Source organism: Rhinichthys klamathensis, unplaced genomic scaffold, assembly GCF_029890125.1.
Source record: "Rhinichthys klamathensis goyatoka isolate OS25496 unplaced genomic scaffold, OSU_Roscu_1.1 h1tg000165l_1, whole genome shotgun sequence".
Classification (NCBI taxonomy): domain Eukaryota; kingdom Metazoa; phylum Chordata; class Actinopteri; order Cypriniformes; family Leuciscidae; genus Rhinichthys; species Rhinichthys klamathensis.
This window is the reverse complement of record NW_026606697.1, coordinates 1020321-1040221: the sequence shown is the minus strand read 5'-3', so window position 1 is coordinate 1040221 and position 19901 is coordinate 1020321. Positions and strand designations below refer to the sequence as shown.

The window sequence follows — 19901 nt, the reverse complement described above, 5'->3', positions numbered from 1 at the left end:
TAATGTAACAACAACTCTGTTTTTTTTTTTTAAACAAGAAAATAATTTATTTCTGGAACACAATAACCATTCTTGTAATAATAAATTATTCAATCACACACCTTTTTTTTTTCTTTTGCCAAATCAAAAACACACCAATGATTGAGATATTATGCTGCATGGGGTTTTGAGGTCATGAAAATGACACATTCAAAAACCAGCCATCAAACGCAATAAACTGTAAAGAGAATGTGGGTCAAAATAGGAAAATTTAGTGCTCTTCGATAAAATAATCCCTTACAAGTGAGATTACAGGGGCATTGGGCAGTGTCAATCTGAAATCTTGAATACTCTTCTCTATATTCTGCAAATAGACAAATATTTTTTATATATGGCCTTTTACAATTCCTATTTGTGACTGCAGCATGAATACATTTTCTCTAAACTCCATTTGACACAACAGCTAATGATCTCGGTTTGGCGTGGAGAAAAAGAGAAAATAATTCAGAGTGTTATTGCTGATCATCAAACAAATTAATGTTCCTTGGTTTCCATAAACAATCAATATATTTCAACTAAACATTTATATTTTTTTACCAGCCAATGCAAGTTTGTTGGTAGTTTTCATAAGCAGACATGGTGATATGATGCAAACATTAACGTACACATTTACAATCATACTTTTGTACATTAAAGAATAACAACATAAAAATAACAACATTGAAATTAATGTAAAATACACATCAAATAAATTTAGTTAACATTTGCAGAGGATGTACAACATAAGCATGTGTGCAAAAAGTAAGTGAGAGACATTCTGAAAGGCAAACTGGATCGAGTTACAGCAGAGATTGAATTTGCGCTGGTGTAAAAGGCCAAATAGATCCGATCACTGGAAACAGCCGAACACTGACACCCAATCGGGAGCTTTTTAGACTTACAACACCATTTTGCTGTTTTCCAAAGGTTCAAGAAATAAGACAAGAACAAATTCACACAACAAGACCTAACAGGGATGGGGTAACAGAGTTGGGTAAACGCTCTCTCTAAACCAATTAATACTAAATATCCGGATGGGATTTTCTGTGAAACTGCACATTCCCCTCAGTGCTTTTACACCCGATAACCCATAGGAGGCGTCGTTCAACTGCTAATTGCAAAAAAAAAAAAAAAAATCAGTCTTGTCTTTTGACACTTATAACACTAAAAAGTGCTGTTGGCACCTTCTCCTTTAAGAAGATGCATCACTATTGACAGCTAAACACTAATAATGAAGGCAATTACATATGTTAAGAAATGCAAATTTTTCACAACATATGACTGAGGGTTTCCAGCAATCGGTGACAAATCTTAACTGTCAATTAAACAATATACATAACACTACACAGGCTATTTGATTGTTTTTTTTTTTGGTCATCGAATGGCTTTTCCATTTGGAAACGCAAATAGTTTTGTGTGCAAGACTCGTCATTTTCTTTCACAGCTGCAGCATGATGATAATCAATAAAGATCATGTAATCTCAAAAAACAGGTCAAGAAATGGCCCAGTAATATTTCATCCCAAAATCAAACATTGTAATGAAAATTTCACCCTTAATTCTCAATTTGTGTCATGTGTGTGTGTGTGTGTGTGTGTGTTGCTTGTAACAATATTGTTTCCATTGTAAGAAAAATACTGTTACAATAAGAAATTATTGGTGGAATATTGAGAAAAATTAAGGAAACTGCATAATTGCCATGAAGATAATGTAAAAATATGTATATTTTAAATATATGTAGAAATATATATTTAAATAATCTAATTATGATATATATATCATTATAAATTATATATAATTATATATTTAAATATATGTATAATTAAAAATATCTTCTTTCTTTCTTTCTTTCTTTTTTATTGTGGGGTGAAATATGACCTGGGCATTTTGTGAAATTCACATTTATATGATGACTTCCCTGAAACAAATCAAATCTAACTGCACTAAACCGCTGTGTTAAAGGTTTAAGAGTCTGGAGAATCCGCACAGGCCTTTGGAAACAACACTTTGAATGTTCCCTTCAAATTTTAAACATAGATTTTCCCCTCAGCATTTGATTATTCAAGTGGGTAACAGAAAAAACAAACAAAAAAAAGATTAGTTCCATTTCAGACAGTCTTGATACCAAGAGTAAAGAAACACATAAATGCATCAAGTAATTGCACAAAACAGCGAAATGAAAATGAACAAGATAAATAAAAAAACAATACAATAACACAAATCCCTTTAAGTAACCAGTTTTCATAGACATGCACCTAGCAATGCACTGTTGTCTCCCACTGGGTCCCAAATCAACACATTACACAATCTAGTTCTACCAACTTCAATGGTTCTCCACAAACACGAGTCAATACTGCAGCAACAGTGTCTGCTGTTCTCCAGCAGATCTGAACGCAACGGGATTTGCCATCTAAAACTGGGTCTTAGTGCTTGTGGTATCATAGCGGGCTTGTGATCAGGAGGAATCATCCAGGAATTTATTCAAGGTTTTCTCTCTCCCTCTTGTTTTAATTTTTAATCATCTCTCTAAGCTCTTTATGACAACATAACGGATCATATGGCAAACATTATATAAAAGTGCTAAACAAAAACTGATCCGACTAGGAATGTGACTTGGATTCAACCGACAAGGACTGGTATAGATTCACGCTTTTTCTCATCATACCCTGGTATACTTGAAAAGGTCCAGTTAGTTTTGAAATATGAGCGACGTGAATGCTAGCCTGTGCTTAAAACAGTTACCAGACCAAAAACCGAAGATAGCTACTTAATATCAAATGTTATTATGCACTCAAACGGTGTGCCGGTCGTATCCAGAAGCACACAGTGCCTGCATAACACTCACTTCCCATAAACTCACGTGTTACGTATAGTGAAGTTCGCCGGGTCTGTTTAATAAGATGGCTGGCAGGGTGAATCTCACAAAAGTGGTCAAAAACATGTAGGTAGTATTCCCATCCAAAAACAAAAGGAAGGAATGAATTATTTAGCTAAAGAGATTTTTAAGGGCCATTACATTTTTGCATTGTGACATAAAATCTCATTCTCTTGGTGAATCTTAATGTTATTCACCAAACATTTACAAAAAAAAAAAATTTTACCAAAAGTGCTGACATTTGTAATTGTCCAAAAATATGCGTCTTTCTATTTATGCAAAATATTGACTATTAATATTATCCAAAATATTCCTCCCCCAACCTTTTCCTTTTTTGACTTTGGATGTTTTTTGTGAGATTCACTCAGCTCTGTTAGATCCTATTTAGCAGTGATAAACTAATCAGTTTTTAGTGTCCTAATTCGAGGGCAAGATATACTGATCATATCGAAACAACTACAAACTACAGTGAATATAAAAAGGTGCTCTCGCTACACCGGTTATTTGACTGTTTTTGGTCATCGAGTGGCTTTTCCGTTTTCTCCTTTGAAAAAGTCGATACGATTTATGTCGTTGATAAACCGTGATACAAAAGAGAAACGCATATTCCCCACTGACAGTGAACGCTTGAAAATAGTTGTCCGATCCCTCGTGTGCGGCGGTGAAAATGTCTCAGTGGAGGTGCAACGGAGACGGGTCGGTTAGGATTTACTGTCTTGGCATTTGGTTTCGTTGGAATGGGCGCCTTGACTTAGGCACGGTGGTTTCTGTTTCTCCCACTGGCAGATTGCATTAACGTAGCCGACAATGACCTTGTCCATCCAGGTGAGGGGCTGAGGGAACAGCACAGCGCCCTCGAAGAAACCCAGGTGTCCGCCGTGGAGTGTCAGTGCGAAGATCACGTTTTCTTTCTTTTCTGGAAGGTGAAAATGAACCAACGAATCTCAGAATTGCAACAACTCAAATACAGAGAATAGCATCTATTGTAGGCGATGTGATAAATCTTATGACAACATGAGACATTTTATAATCACTGTAATATTCAACAATACTGAGCTCTTTCACACACACAATAAAACACTCAGGTTTCCTCCTCTGACTTCCTGTCACACTGACACTTAGCAATAAATAGGTTTCAATACACCGCCAATGTTGACCAGAGTGTGTCATAGTTTGCCTTATGACACGATATTTATTATATACGAGTATGTTTAAACAAGTAGAGATCTCATGAGTCACATGCATTTATGTGGGGCTCTGTAGTAATTATGGGTGTTTTTGGCATATGAGGTCATAATCTAATAAAAGATCACTGTGGAAATAGGGTGTAGGCATGTTGAAGAAGTAGGAGAAGCTATGCGAAGTGGGCAGAAATGACTACAAGAAAAATACAGCACTCCAAAAAAAGGGAATTAGCATCCCTTTCAATATTTCAAAGTATATCCAATAATTAATAATTCAATAATTCACCCAAAAATGAAAATTCTTTCAATTACTCAACCTCAGGTCGCTCCTAACCTGTAAAACTTCCGTTCATCTTCAGAACACAAATGAAGATCTTTGATGAAATCTGAGAGCTTTCTGTCCCTCCATAGACAGTTACACAACTACCACTTTGACGCTTCAAAAAGTTCATAAAGAGATTGTAAAAAAACGAATTCATATGAATTTCAGCAGTTTAGTCCAAATTTTATGAAGAGACACGATCGCATTATGTGATGAGCAGATTGAATTTAGGCTTTTATTCATATTTAAACATTAATCATCAAACAAAAACAGAAACTCACACATGACACATGAGAATCCACCTCATTGGTTCTTGCGAAAGCTCAAACGTGCTGCGCAACACAGGATATGTGCTTATAGATAAAAGGGAAATAATTCTGATGAAATGTAAAAAATACATTTCTCAAATAACAACAATCGTTGTGATTATAATTTTGAGCAGAATAACCGTGATTATCAATTTAGCCATTGTGCAATATGACAAAATCGCGACTACATTTTCACTGACTACGAAGTCGCACCGATCATCGTGAAGTGAACAGATCATCTCTTCCACTTCACCACTAGTTATAGCAATCTGGCGGCACATTTATCATGGTCAAGCACATTTTCTTCGGAAAATGTGAAAATAACTATTCTTACTACAAACTACACTCTTTGGTTTTCCCCATGTCATTCTTTTCAGACTTTTGATAGTTTGGTGTGCAGTGCTGTACCTGCGAGTGTGCGAGGAATGGTGAGCAACGTGTTGTGCACAAGCGGATCATCAGCCGAGTTCACCAGCAGCAGAGGCACATTTATCTGCAACACAGCAAGAAAAACTAGTCACAAACAGGAAGCCAACACACATTTCCTTAGACTCTCGAAAATGTTTCACTAAATTCCATTATCATTTTACTCACATTATGAATGTAATGAACACAGCTCTCCTTCTCGTAGTATTCCTTCAGAGAGTTGTGACCATGGAATTTTCTAAAAAACAAATTGACATCTTTCTATACTAGGAATAGTATACTAATATACTAGTAGTATATTAGTATGCCTACTAATATACAGCATATGGAAACTTTTGTACTGAAACTAGATTTAGAAAATTGAATACATTAACATTAGTTATTAGCATTAGATATGAAGAACTAATAATATAAAAAATTGTATATAATTTATTATTCTAGGTTCATTTATAAATATACTACTGTTCGTTTTTTAATTAATGTTCAGAGTGCATTATTGTTTACAAATGTTACAAACATTTGTATACATGTAAAATTTTATAAAAACTCTTCCCCGTGATTGACGGAATTTTCCGCGGTTATAAGGTAGGGGGCGCTATTACACATATTTTGAAAGAATACAGAATCTCAGGATCAAAACACAGGGCGAAGGAGGAGGAGAAACAAGTGATAAAAGCATTGCTTGTGCAGAAAATGTTGCATTTTTTATGAAACGCATCCACATTAATTTGTTGATAAAAAAAAGCATGATTTTTAAAGCAGAGACTCTGTTCTGTCTTTTGATATATTGCATGTTCAGATATTCATACAACAAAAAATATTCTGTGGGCCATATTTAGTGAACATTATCAAAAATGCTGGCGATGGCTGGCAACTTAAATAAAAAAAGAAACGCTGGCAGGGAAAGAGTTAAACTAGATCCTGTAAATAAATGCATTGCTAACAGCATATAAGCACACTTTTATTGCGGTAACAATAGCTATGGTAAACATGGTATTCTATAAATAACAGCACAAAACATTCTTTGACAATGCGGAGTGAAGATTCAATTTCAGAGACTTAAAATAACCCCTAAAAATACTAATGTTTCTCAGTGTGTGGTCTATCACAATTCTCGAGTCTCAAAATGTGTCTCTTGTCTCGGTTTCACAAGACCGTTAGAAAATCACATTTAGCAATTTCCTTGCACTCACCTCATGATGTTGTCATCGATCTGCATGAGTGATGTGGCAGTATAGAGCCGGCTCAGATCTGCATCCACCATTTTAGTGGAGCCCACACCGAACAAGGAGCTCCTGTTGAACAAAAAGAAACGCTTTCCTGACTCTGTTCAAATGACAACTCAGTGGTTAGATTTGTATACTCTTACCACTCAGAAGGCAGTACATTTATCTTGTTTTTGTATCATCAGAGACAGCATTACTGTAAATTATTCTGAGGTTTCCTAATGGCTTGATTGCAAAAGAACATGTGAGCTCATAACAGTTTCAGGAGAAGAGTGAATGTCACAGCTGGCCACTAAACACTGCTCACAGCGACATCTGTCAAGATTCAATGCCGAAGACAAGATGAACGGTACCTGTGGGACAAAATGATCTTCTTCATGTTGTCGGCCATGAGGAAGTTATAGAAACGACGACACTGGTCCCACTGCAGAAACGTCTCCTGAGCTCTGAAGTAAAACACAAGCACACAACACAAGTTTTAAACGCAATTTAAAAAAAAAAGTGTGTGTTTCTTTCATACTTTTAAATGTTATGATGGGTAAAAACACTAAATAACAATCAAATGATATATATATATATAAATCAATACTTCTATTCAGCAAGGATACAATTGATCAAGTTACAGTAAAGACATTTATAATGTTACAAAAGATTCTGTTTTAAATAAATGAAAAATTGTCCACTGTTTTCAACATTGATAATAATAATTAATGTTTTTTGAGCATCAAATCAGCATATTAGAATGATTTCTGAAGGACCATGTGACACTGAAGACTGGAGTAATGATGCTGAAAATTCAGCTTTGCATCATAGAAATAAATTATATTTTAAAATATATTCAAATAGAAAACAGTCATTTTAAACTGTCATAATTTTTAACAATATTGCAGTTTTTTGTGGCATTTTTAATCAAATAAATTATAAGCCTTGATGAGCATAATAGACTTCTTTTAAAAACATTAAAAATCTTACCGATCCCAAACCTTTTTGAACAGCAGTATATATTAGACTCATAATGCTGATTAAGTGGACCTAGAAACAAACAACTATGATATGCATGAGCCCTTCAATATCAATTCCATCTAAATTCATAAGGTGCATTAAAAGGGATCTTGAATATAATAATCCGGCAGATAATCGGGGACAGCAGATTAGCAGGGGCTTTATAGATTCAGTAATCCGGTCTGAAGGCAGAGCTAGACTGTTTTGGCAGTGCCAAGTGTGTGGACATGCTGTAGAAAAACCCAGCAGAGCTGCTGACAAACAGAACAGACAGCAAAGGTGTGGCTTCAGATTTACTAAAGTCCAAACACACCCACTGCATTCCAGAGCTGCTTCTGCTCAACTCAATCACAAGCTTATTCTCTGACAGTGATGCTCACTGTTTGGTTGTTAGACCAGTTGCTATGGTGCTCTTTAGTGTTGACATGTCTGACATCTTTATAGCCAGTGGGTACAAGTATTCAATGACTTTTTTGTTGCTCGAAATATCCAAAATATTAAATTAGATCTACATATCATGCAAATTTTAAGTCTATTATTAAATAATACTGTAAATACTTTATTTTCAGCATCATTACACAAGTCTGCAGTGTCAAGAAAAAAAAATATGCACATAAAAACATTCTAATATGATGATTTGCTGCTCAAGATTGTCAATGTTGAAAACAGTTGCTGCTTCAAATTTCTGCGCAAGTTAAAAAGAACTGCATTTATTCCAAATAGAAATCTTTTAAACATTTTAAATTTAACTTATTATTCATCAAGGATACATTAAATGAATCAAGAGTATTAATTTCTTTAAAAAAGAAATGTTGAAATAAAGGGTGCTTAGTACATTTGACTTCCTTTTGGAGGGTGCAAACATGCCCTGGAAATTCACAGTTTATGTCACTTCAATTTTTGAAGAGTGCCGTTAGGGAGGCTCTATTCAGGCTAACAGAGATATGCTTGTACAAATGTACAAACAAACGAGTTTCATGCAATATGCAAATGTCAAGCGGAGGAAACAGGCGGACACAATACTGAGACCATCTGTGCCTCTTTTAAATAACTACCGGTAAGTACAATGTACACACTGTTAATTCTTATCTAGAGTTCAGCCGTCGTCCACTGAAAGCAGTAGCAAAATGGTCTAACTCGTACTCAAAGCAAGCTGGCAGAATTTGAATCTGGGCATTTCGCCCATGGCTTCATGAATCCCCGTTCCACACCCCTCTGGAGCAACATCAGGTATTATGTAGCTTCTGTCAGAGAACCGAGTGACTCACCTTAGTGCACTGTAGCCCTGGCACACGCTAACACAGCACAGAACCCGCTCCTGGTTGGTACGGTTCTCTCCCAGGAACTTGCAGACGATATTTCCCCCCAGACTGAAGCCCACGACAATAAGTTTGGTTTGGGGATATGTTTTTTTAATGAAGCCAACCATTGCTGCGAACTCCCATGTACAACCTACGGAAAGAAAAAAAATACTTAGACACTATATATAACAAAGGGTTAAAATTAAAATGATCCCATAATTTACTCAACCTCAAGCCATCTTAGGTGTATATGACTTTCTTATTCAGCCAAAAACAATTAGAGTTATATTAAAAAAATATCCTGGCACTTCCAAGCTTTATAATGGGAGTGAATGGTGCCTTGGTTTTTGAAGCCAAAAAAGCACATCCATCCATCATAAAAGTAATCCATACGGCTCCAGGGGATAAAATCACTGGCTTCCGGTAACGGCTGTACGAGAGTCTAGTTCCGGCGGAACAGTGACCTCTGACCCGACGCATGACGTAGGATGTAGGAGTAGATGCCTCTAGGGGTTAAAACAAATAGGGCTGGGCATCAAACGCAAGCGCTTCCATCATTTCTCTTTAAACATTCTTGTTTTAGACTTCTAATTCATGACCGGTGTTTTGTTTTGCTCTATCCTCTGTGCTTCCACATTTGTCATGCGTCGGGTCAGAGGTCACTCTTCCACTGGAACTAGACTTGCGTACGACCGTTACCGGAAGCCAGTGATTCTAGTTTATAAAGTTATAAATATGGATATTTGTCCGACAAAAATGCATCGTGTCGCTTCAGAAAGCCTTTATTAACCCCCTGGAGCAATATGGATTAATTTTATGATGGATAGATGCACTTTTTTGAGCTTCAAAATCTCAGTTACCATTTTAAAGCTTGGAACAGTCAGGATATTTTTTTAATTTAACTCCAGAGACGCTGGTTTGAGTCTCACTCGGAGAAGGGCAAATAGGACCAGAATAATTACATTAACTGTAATTAAAACACTGTAAGGGTGTGTTCACACTTGGCATGTTTGGTTCGATTAAACTGAACCCTGGTGCGATTGCTCTGTTAGTGCGGTTCATTTGAACATGTGTGAACGCTGCCATCCAGACCCTGGTGCGCACCAAACAAGCTTTATTCAATAACTTTATTCATTCAGAGTATCACTCCAGAAATATGACATTTCCTGGATAAACACATTTGTTCATCATACTGCACAAGAGGTTCGTACCGTAGGTGAACATGCGAGGGGAGGTGAGCTCAATGTTCGGCAAGGCCCCGAGGTGATTGAGCACAGCACATCGGTAGCCCTGTTTCTGCGAATGGTCCACAAAGGTGCGGATATAGTGCTTCTCACTGTGGTTCCCAATGCCAGGACAAATGACCATGGTGACGTCCTCTGCGAAACCAACACAAAACATTAAGAGCGCTTGATGTGGAAGAAATTACACATGTAGACAAATACATGCAAATGTATGCAGTCAAATGCTTGAGTTGATCAACGTTACCAAGCAAATTTAGTGCGTTTATCTTTTCTTTTCCAGGTAATGTGTCACAATGTTGGGACAAAGCAAACAAGCGCAAAATACATTGTTTGTACAACAACAAAACTGCATAAACTCAACTTTCTAATCCATTGACATAATGCAATAGGACAGAAGGATGTTTTATTTAATTTATATACTTTATTAATTTAATTTCTGTGCTGTGTTACATCTTAAATATCAACATATTTATGGTCTTTTGAAAAAATCTTATTTTGTGCAATTGTTATTTCAAATTGTTAATTTATAACTTTAAAAAAGAGATTTTTATAAATAATATTCTGTTTTCCTCACAAAGATCACATTACAGAAGTAAAATGGTTGCAAATGGCATTTCACATTGATCTTTGTTGCTTTATCTCTTTTTCAGACGAACGACGAGTAAGCAAACTATTCAAATGTAATTTAAGTGATACTTTCTCCTTGAACCCGAGCGTGAGACTTTCATTTATCAGGTTTCCACATAGCAGAGTAGTGTTACAGACTAAATGCGCCCGACTACATGGCACTGACCTCCAGACTGATGATCCGCCAGGGGTTCAAAGAGGTCAAAAGTTGCAGTGGCCCCGTCCTGCATGGGCAGATATTTGCGCAGGCCGAACGGGTGAGGTGAACTGACCCGACCCAACTTTCCATAAAGGGCTGTCTGCAGATGACCGCTTTTACCCCATAGCAGAGGAGGAATGTACCTAGAACATGAAACAAAATCTCAGGTTTACACAGAGGTACATGACTTCAAAAAGGTGGCCTATAGTCAGCTCAGATAGATGAGAATTAATCGAAAACAAAAATAGGTGCAATCGGTGTGGCATAGGTCATTTCGAAAAACAAAAGAAACTGCTGTTAAATCAATGGTTAAGATTGTGTTTCTAGGTTCATGTTTCATCAAAAGAAAACATACAGAATGTGCATATTTTTCTGATGATTATGAACGATTAGTGTAGCGGCCCACATTTCTGCAGTGCTTTAAGGTTTGTTTCTGGGTCTGTATACTAAGCAGGCACTGGGACAGGTCACCATGCGGCATCACAGAGGTGCACGCTGCAGTTATGTAATAGTCCCGCCCACCAATTAGGCTTTAACCAATTACACACTGACCCTTTGCTAAGCTCGTAGGTTGTCCGTGTAACTGTCTCATAGGAATGAACTGGATTTCTCTGAGAACAATACGATTTATGGTGAAATGTGCTCATGAAGGGGTAATGGATATTACACTTGTGTGGGCAGGATGAAGTAAAAGCATTTTTATCAGCTGTTTGTCTATATATAAAATATAAGAAATTATACAATTACTGTGATAAAAGGGCAGAGGCCCAAAATAGAGAAAGGTTTTTCCACTGACAACTGAAAAAGCTTTATTTTATAGTGATTAATGATTATAATAAGTGAACCAAACTATTAGTCAGTTCTTTGTTGCAATCGCCACTACTATTATCTCAATTCATACATAACTAATACAATATAAAATAATACTCTACTGTTCAAAAGTTTGGGGTCAGTAAGAAATTAATAGTTTTACTCAGCAAGGACACATTAAATGTATCAAGTGACAGTAAAAACCTTTACAATCTAACAAAGCTCTCAAATAAACGCTGTTCTTTTGAACTTTCTATTCATTAAAGAATCTTAAAAAGCAAATGCATCTCAGTTTTCAGCATTAAAAGTAAGAAATTTGTCTTGAGCGGTAAATCAGCATATTAGAATGATTTTTCTAAAAAATCATGTGACAATGAAGACTGTAGTAAAGCTGAAAATTCAGCATTGCATCACATAAAGAAATTATATTTGTAAATATTAAAATAACGTCATATTGTGAAATAGTCACAGTTTGAAATGTTTTTACTGTATTTGTGATCATATAAATGGTGAGCCTTGGTGAGCATAAGAGACTCCTTTCAAAAGCACTAAAAAAAATTGTACTGTACTACTAATATTTCTTACATGATTATTAAGTGATTTGACATTAATTTACATTGCAGCTAATGCAGGGACCATTACTGAAGACATAAATGTTTACTTGTGAATAATGGCTGACAAATTAATTTTAATTCATACCATGAACTTTAGGACTTAATTAAATTTGAAAAGGGGCAAAAATTAAAGGTACAGTATGCTATTTCTGAGAAACACTGTTGAAGACACACTTGAAGCCAACCAGCAGTAGGGACATATTTTTTTAAACAAAAAAAGGCTTCTTGAAATTTGAATTAATCTGTAAAGTTTTAAGTAACAACAATTAATCAAATGTTAAGCAGATTTCCTCGAATAACCAAGTGATATTAAAAAAAACCCTACATAATTAGCTACTGTTTGTAGATGTAACTTTCTGGAATATCACCATTAGAGACAACATTTCAGAGTATCACTGTTATGAGAGGTACAAATTCTAGAATTTTACTGTTTGGAGACGCAACGCAACTAGAGCATCCCTGTTTTGAGCTGTAACATCTCATAAGACTCTTTCTCATTGACAATGAATCAACTCGACCCTCCTTTGCTCTGATGCCTACAGGCACCCAGACCACTTAAACCACGTTTATTCCCACAAAGTGAGGCTAAAAACAGCAGTAAACAAAGTACACAAAACACCTTTCCACATCTCACGGTCACTGCGATCTATTCCACACCTCCTGAAGTATTACATAAGATGCTCTCACGATAGCCTCAAGCGTAGCTACATAACCAGTGTCTATTATATGTGATTTCCCTTAAAATATCGGTTATGAGATGTGAGGGAAAGCCCGGCTGGTTTAATCTGCTCACTAGGACACGGTCAAATAAGAAGACAAGAGGATCAGCACAGACGGCTTTACCATAAAAAAACAAGGCATTTGAGGTGAGTTAAGTTCCTAGGGCAGATAAAATAAGCACCACAAATGCATACTCGCTTTAAATAACCAGGAATGTTGACAAACAAGGCTTGAGTGTTACTTAACTAACCACAGAACTGTCTAGAAACAGGCTTTTTTGTTCCCTGTACTTCATCTTGAACCATTCCTCTCTTTGTTGACTGAGCTGCAGTCATCCGCAAGCATAAAAGATAAAAAAAAACAAGGAAGCATGCAGCGGCAGGGCAGCGTTGGCGTGACACGCCTAATAATGCTCCAAAGTCCAGACCCACAATGCAACATCACAGGCATGCCCGACTATTATCAATGCTTGAGAAAATAACCTACGGAAAATAACTCTAAATGGTCTAAAGCCGTTGTTTTCTTAAAAGGCGTTTTTGCTAGACAATCCTCTAGCCAAGTTAATTTTGGCACTGAAGAGATAAGGATAAGTACGGACAATGGGCTGTTTTTTTTTTTTGCCGATTGATCTCTTGGCCCCTAGTGTAGTAGCTGTACTGGAAAATAATGATTACATAACCAGCTGGGAGTCACAAAAGTAACACACACCCGCACAGTGCAACAGACAACTTCGGAGGTCAATGCGTGCAAAACGGTCTCCAGAAGACATGTTTCTCATTTTAATTGCAGATTCTGTGCTACAACAAGCAAATGAACGATTACCATCACGTGGAATTGAAACATTAACATTGCCAAGACTTGATGAATCACCCTGTCAAGTGTATTACACACTATACAATAGCAGTCCAGGTACACAAACATTTCTGCTGATGTTATTGGAAAGGCATGCTTTGTCTTGGCCTCAAATATAAACAGTATAATAACCATATGTTGTTTCAGCTCACAATAAATTCTTGAAGCTGCACCTCACCGTTTACATGAACTGAATCCACTGTTGTTGGATGTGAGCATGAAAAAGCCTTTATTTTATTCAAATTTGTTTTCAAAATAGTTTTAATAATCAAAATAAAACTGAAATACAATTAAAGCTAAAAAGAAATATAAAGAAAATAATAAAAATGACTAAATTATAGGTCCGGACAGTTTGGGGTCAACAGAAGTCTCTTATCTTCACCAAGGCTGCATTTATTTGATCGAAAATAGAGTAAAACCGTAATATTGTGAAGTATTATTATAATCTAAAATAACTGGTTTAATATATTTTAGATTTATTAATTTATTCCTGTGCTGTCAAAACTGAATTTACAGCATCATTACTCCAGTCTTCAGTGTCACATGACTGTTCAGAAATCATTCTAATATTCTGATTTGCTGCTCAAGAAACATTAATTAGTATTATTGAAAACAGTTGTGCTGCTTAATATTTTTGTGGAAACTTTGATAATTGTTTTAAAATAAAATTCTTTGAAGAATTGAAAGTTCATTAGAACAGCATTTACTTGAAATAGGAACCAAAAATTATAAAATGTATTAATAAAATAATTTCTCCAAAAAAGAATCGTTCTGATCCCAAACTTTTGAACGATAGTGTATATTTATGTAAGGGATTCTAGGAGCACCGCATTAGCCTTAGCAACCACATGCTAAAAGCAGCGCAGTTTCAGGAACAGCCTCTAAGCTATTCTGAGATGTGGTTTACTCACTCAGTAGACACGGTAACTCCAGTGAAATGATAATCTAAACTGTCACACTCACTCTTTGGTCAGGATAGGACAGGACTTGAGCAGGAAGTGGTTGAGTGTTGTTTCCTGGTAAGTGAGGTCTGGTGGAGCTGTGGGACTTTTCAAGTTTAGGCACCGGACGATGACGTAGAGAACTGTGGCCACCGCCGCCAACTTCATGCCGTCAAACATCGCGGGCATCTCCGGTGCCACCGTGTATACCTCCGATTCGTGAGTGTTCATATTTGCGCTGAAAATCAACAATAACAGATGACTGATGCCATGTTTGGGTAACCTACAATACAATGAAGAATAAAGGATGATCTATGAGGTCACATGACATTATATGAGGATCTATATTTGGTTTAAAATATTCCAATGTGCAGTCAGACAAATGGAAAACAACACAGTTGCCGTCGACCAAAGATTTTTTCAGTCGACAGGTAGTTGTTGAACCCATTAGTCGCACTTTTATGATATTAATTCAATTACTTAAATATACTGGAGGTCAGGGTTGAGAAAGAATATTAGATGTAACATTGCTACATTACAGAGAAATATTACAGAGAAATACTAACACTTGGATACGCGCCTAATAATAGTGCACAGATTAAGGTTAGTACGAGCGGACATGTAAAGTGGCATTAGCCATATTTGAGGTCAGTGTATGATAGGCGAACGTTTGGATTTCTTGCCCGACATAATTACCACACAGACAACACAGTATTAACAATCTGTCAATCATGGAGTGTGTGATAATTGTAACGATAATGATACAGTTCTAGATATCATTGTAAATATAAAAGAATAGCAGAGTCCACACCACAACTATAACGGCACAGAGAAACAATATAATTGGAATCACTTTCAGAACGATTTTTCCCAGCTGATGAACATTAAAAACATTGACAGCCAATCAGAATCCATCCTACTTTAACTCTTTTCCCGCCAGCGTTTTTATTATTTATTATCAAGTTGCCAGCCACCGCCAGCGTTTTTGGTCATTTTTTTTATCAAAAATTGCATGGCCTGCAGAATAGTTTGTTGCATGAATATCTAAAAATACAATATATCAAAAGAAAGAAGTACAGACTCTCGGCTTTTAAACAAAAAAAAGTCTATTTTATATTAGCTTCATGTATTATTATTTTTTTTTAATCAAGACTTGTATGAGGATAAGTTTCATAAAAAAGCACAATTTTGAGCAAAAAGCTGAGAAAATTGTGTTTTTGTCAAAGACTACGTCTACAGTCCTAACCACTTCCTGGGGAAAGAGTAATAGAGCTCAGGCATTTAAAACAGAAGACGACAAATCTGCAGCGCTCACTTACAATATCATGGACACTAATACTGTATAATCATCGTTAAAGTTATCTTTATAGTTATCGTCCTGATGTGAATGGGCCTTTAGGGGAAACCCATTCAAACAATAGCTAGTTGATAAAAGAAACTGATGGAGTAACTTACTTTGTAGGTTAGATGGGGTCCTTGAATGCGATTTCGTATTCTTTGATGAAGAGCGAGGATATTATGGGCGTGGATTTTAGGTCACAGTGATCTGGTCAATTCTTTGAAGGAGGAAAAGAAAGAACAGTGACACACGCATTAGAAACGATAAGATAAGGTTGATGACTAACAGTGTCAACAAGTACAAAGCCCATGTTAATACCTTAACTAGCAGCTGTATGCATATTAAAGGAATAATTCACCCAAAATGGCAGTTCTCCTCTTCATCTCATTACAAACGTATGATTTTCTTTCTTTAGTGGAACACAAGACTTATATAAATTGAGTGCTAAATTCAATTAAAGGAAATTTCTTGATTTCAATTAGATAATCTTAAGGCACAGGGTACTTGATCTAGCCCTGCTAACTCAGGAAGACTTCAATTTTTAATTGTGAGGAAATGCACCTGTCAACTTGATTCCCTGAGACCATGCTCATTTCGGTCTTAACATGCATCAAGTTCACAAATGCACTACATGTGAATTTTGTCCCCTAATTAAAAGAGGAAGAGTGTACTTGTTTTTGTATCCATCCACGAGGATGAGCTTTGTGAAATTAATCTGAATGAATAAAATGAATGCAATAGTACATTATAAAGCAAATACAGCCAGCAACAATCACTAATCAAAGATAATCCAAAACGATCCAAATTTGGCGTGTAATCTCCTATAAAATTATGTGAGGGCAAAAATCACCTTGAAGAGAAATATAATTAAAAATATATACAACACAATTTTGTTTTACAAAAATCCATTAATAACATCAATAAACGTGATTACATAACTCTTAACAGGTCATTATATCATTCAAAGACGTCAGCATCATAAAACAAAACTTTGCTTTGTATTGTTCATACAATTCATATTTAAATAGGTTTAACATATCAGTGGAAATAATGTTTGTATACAGCACATACACACAATTTAAAAGTATGTATATTGCATTTGTTGTACTTCTCTATTTTAATACAAATCATAACCTTATTAGTGTAATGGAGCAATAAAAACAACCATATTGCACAATGAACATCATCATTAAAAATAATGGAAATAGTAAACGTAAAACCTCATGGTTGCATTACAGTAATGAGAATGGAGGGGTAAAAAAAAAAAGTAATGTTACAACCAGACTTCATTTTCACACACATATATATATATACATATATATATATATATATATACATATATATATATATATATATATATACACACACACACACACACACACACACACACATATATATATATATATATATATATATAGAAAGAAAAATAAATAACCTGGACATGCTCTCCACATGCACTCCTTAATGGCATTGAAATTATCAAGGTGTTAAATATCAAAAAGTATTTATCAGAGTATTATTAAAGCATATAAACAGTTAAACACACACTTAATGGTGGTGTTATGATGATCGTGACAGTGTGGTGATTGTTAAGATTGTTATCCTGCAAAATAAGGCCCAGCATCTGCCATTACTTCAAAACAACCTCACATACTGACATATCCTGTGATTTGTAGATTTATATACAGTGTGTGTAAAAACAAGTGGCATTGCAGATGTCAAAAGGGTAAAACAGGAATCATGTGTCCATGATGTTAGTGTGATGGACAACGTTACGTATGACATACGTTATATACACAAACATCCGCTTAAGACATAGCTAATGTGGGGGGAAAACACTAGGTTGATTAAAAAAAAAAAAAAAAAAAAAAAAAAAAAATACTGTTATGTTAAAAACCGCAGAATGTTGTTAAGATGAGCAGTGTAATTTACAGGAAAACGCGACGACACCCCTACTACACATACACAAGTAGAATAAAACGCATCGTATTCAGTGCAGATGAACGCATCATACCTCGTTCCCCAATCTATCACAAACAGCTCCCTTTCTGTATTGGTCAAATGTAGATTTGTCCTCTCTCCTTAGGACACGGTGTGTTTACTTAGCGTTGTATTATCCGCGGTCCCCTTTCTAGCATTTTCTTCCTTCTCGTCTCATCTACAGACAGACGCGCAGCGCACTTCCTGCTTTAGAAGAAGTCATTTACATATCACGCGGCCTATTGGCTAAATAAAGCAGTTATGTCATGGAGCACCGCCTCCTTTTTTAGAGTGCACGTTTCAAGTGCATGTAGGCCTACTGAGTATGGAAGAGTGTACTCTTCCATGAGCATGTAGGCCCTACTCATGTACTGGCTGCAAATGGGAGGAAGGTGGTTCGCCTCAGGAGTTAAAAATAATAATAACCTAAATTATTTTGTATTTAGGTTACAATGTCGTCTACCTTCTAACTGTATTACAGTATACATTAGTATATTTGTTTTTGTATATTGTATACAATTGTATTTTCTCGATAACATCAACCAATAACTGCCCTTGTCACCTACTTAGGTGACTTTTTTTTTTTTTTACCTTTGTCCCCATAATCAGACATGTCTCAAAATATTCATAGTGTTCTTAAGTGTTATTTAGTATAGAATGTCAAAGGTTTTGTGCTGCTGTTTAGTATTGATATCTATCTTGTTTATAGCTGCAGGTTGTTATTGGTTGCAAACTAGCTCCACCTTGTGAAATGGCATTACATATTTTTGAAGTGCATTGAGATTAGACGATTAGGTCATATTTTATATACTAGACTAGAGCATACAAAATATAATACATAAAATTCTACTTCTCTTGGCTATATAGATTGACATTGTTTAGAAGAGTAGTGTGATCTATACCTAACAACCATGAAATTATTGTAAAAGGACATTTTTAACACTTTTTTTGAACATCTCCTGTCTGTTCCAGTAGGGGGCGGAGCAGAAATAAATGGTAAACATTCCCCTGGACCGAAAGGCACATTTAAACTCTCATATAAACATTAGCCCATTTAAGAAATACTTTAACTAAATCCTGAAGCACACTGATTGGGCAACATACATTTAAAAAATTGGCATTTTCTCCAAAACAAACATGCAAAATGTTGAACTTAGGTATTTGTTTAGTGTTTAAACAGAATTGTGATGGTGATGGGTGTTCAAAAGTGCAAACATGGACTACAACTGATTAACTGAAGCGAATTCCCACTCGTATTTACGACATTGGTGTTCGTGTGCGTTCAAATAAATAGTCTACGATCTTTACGAGATGACTTGAACGCACCAACAGTACTCATAAAAGAGTATAGGCAAAAAGTACACAGATGACCGACTGCTTCGGTGAGATTCTGAAGTGTGCATAGGCCTAAGATGGACACTTTACTATCCCATGAGGCCATGGGAGAGGATTTGTGAATGGCAGTGAAGCGATGTAACTGACATAATGACAGCATGGCGGATGTAGTACGTCCAGATTACATTCATACTCACACATTACTTATTAGTGACACAAATTATGGCCCAACATATTAAAAAAGAAAGAGTATTTGAATTGTGTCAATTGGCTGACGATACTACTATTTTTTCTCAAAAATGAGAGCGGTTAATTGTATTAAAGAGTTTTCCTCAGGTATTAAAATGAATATAAATAAATCGGTGTTGTTTCCAGCATGTAATTTAACAGAATTACATGATATTCCGATTAAACAGCATAGGAGTTATTATACATAAAGATGAGAATGAACGCAGTGTTCTCAATTTCAAGCCTATAACTAAACTAAAGCAAGATTTAATATTTGGCTTCAAAGAGATTTATCCTGTCTTGAAGGGATATCGAGATCTGTCTTTAGCTTTAGATATGCCATCTAATGTG

At 35.8% G+C, this 19901-nt stretch overlaps 1 protein-coding gene across 1 annotated transcript; it reads right to left on the bottom strand.

The window, feature by feature from the left end:
• Positions 1-3216: 3216 nt before the first annotated feature.
• On the bottom strand, positions 3217-18193 carry abhd2a (abhydrolase domain containing 2, acylglycerol lipase a). The gene is made up of 11 exons (XM_056259154.1): positions 18022-18193; positions 16124-16224; positions 14691-14906; positions 10699-10874; positions 9873-10040; positions 8629-8812; positions 6712-6804; positions 6326-6427; positions 5301-5370; positions 5115-5199; positions 3217-3808 (listed from the first exon to the last, which is right to left on the bottom strand). Exons 3-11 carry the CDS (start codon positions 14897-14899, stop codon positions 3594-3596), a joined length of 1302 nt encoding a protein of 433 aa, XP_056115129.1. The 5' UTR covers positions 14900-14906; positions 16124-16224; positions 18022-18193; the 3' UTR covers positions 3217-3593.
• Between the last annotated feature and the right edge of the window lie 1708 nt (positions 18194-19901).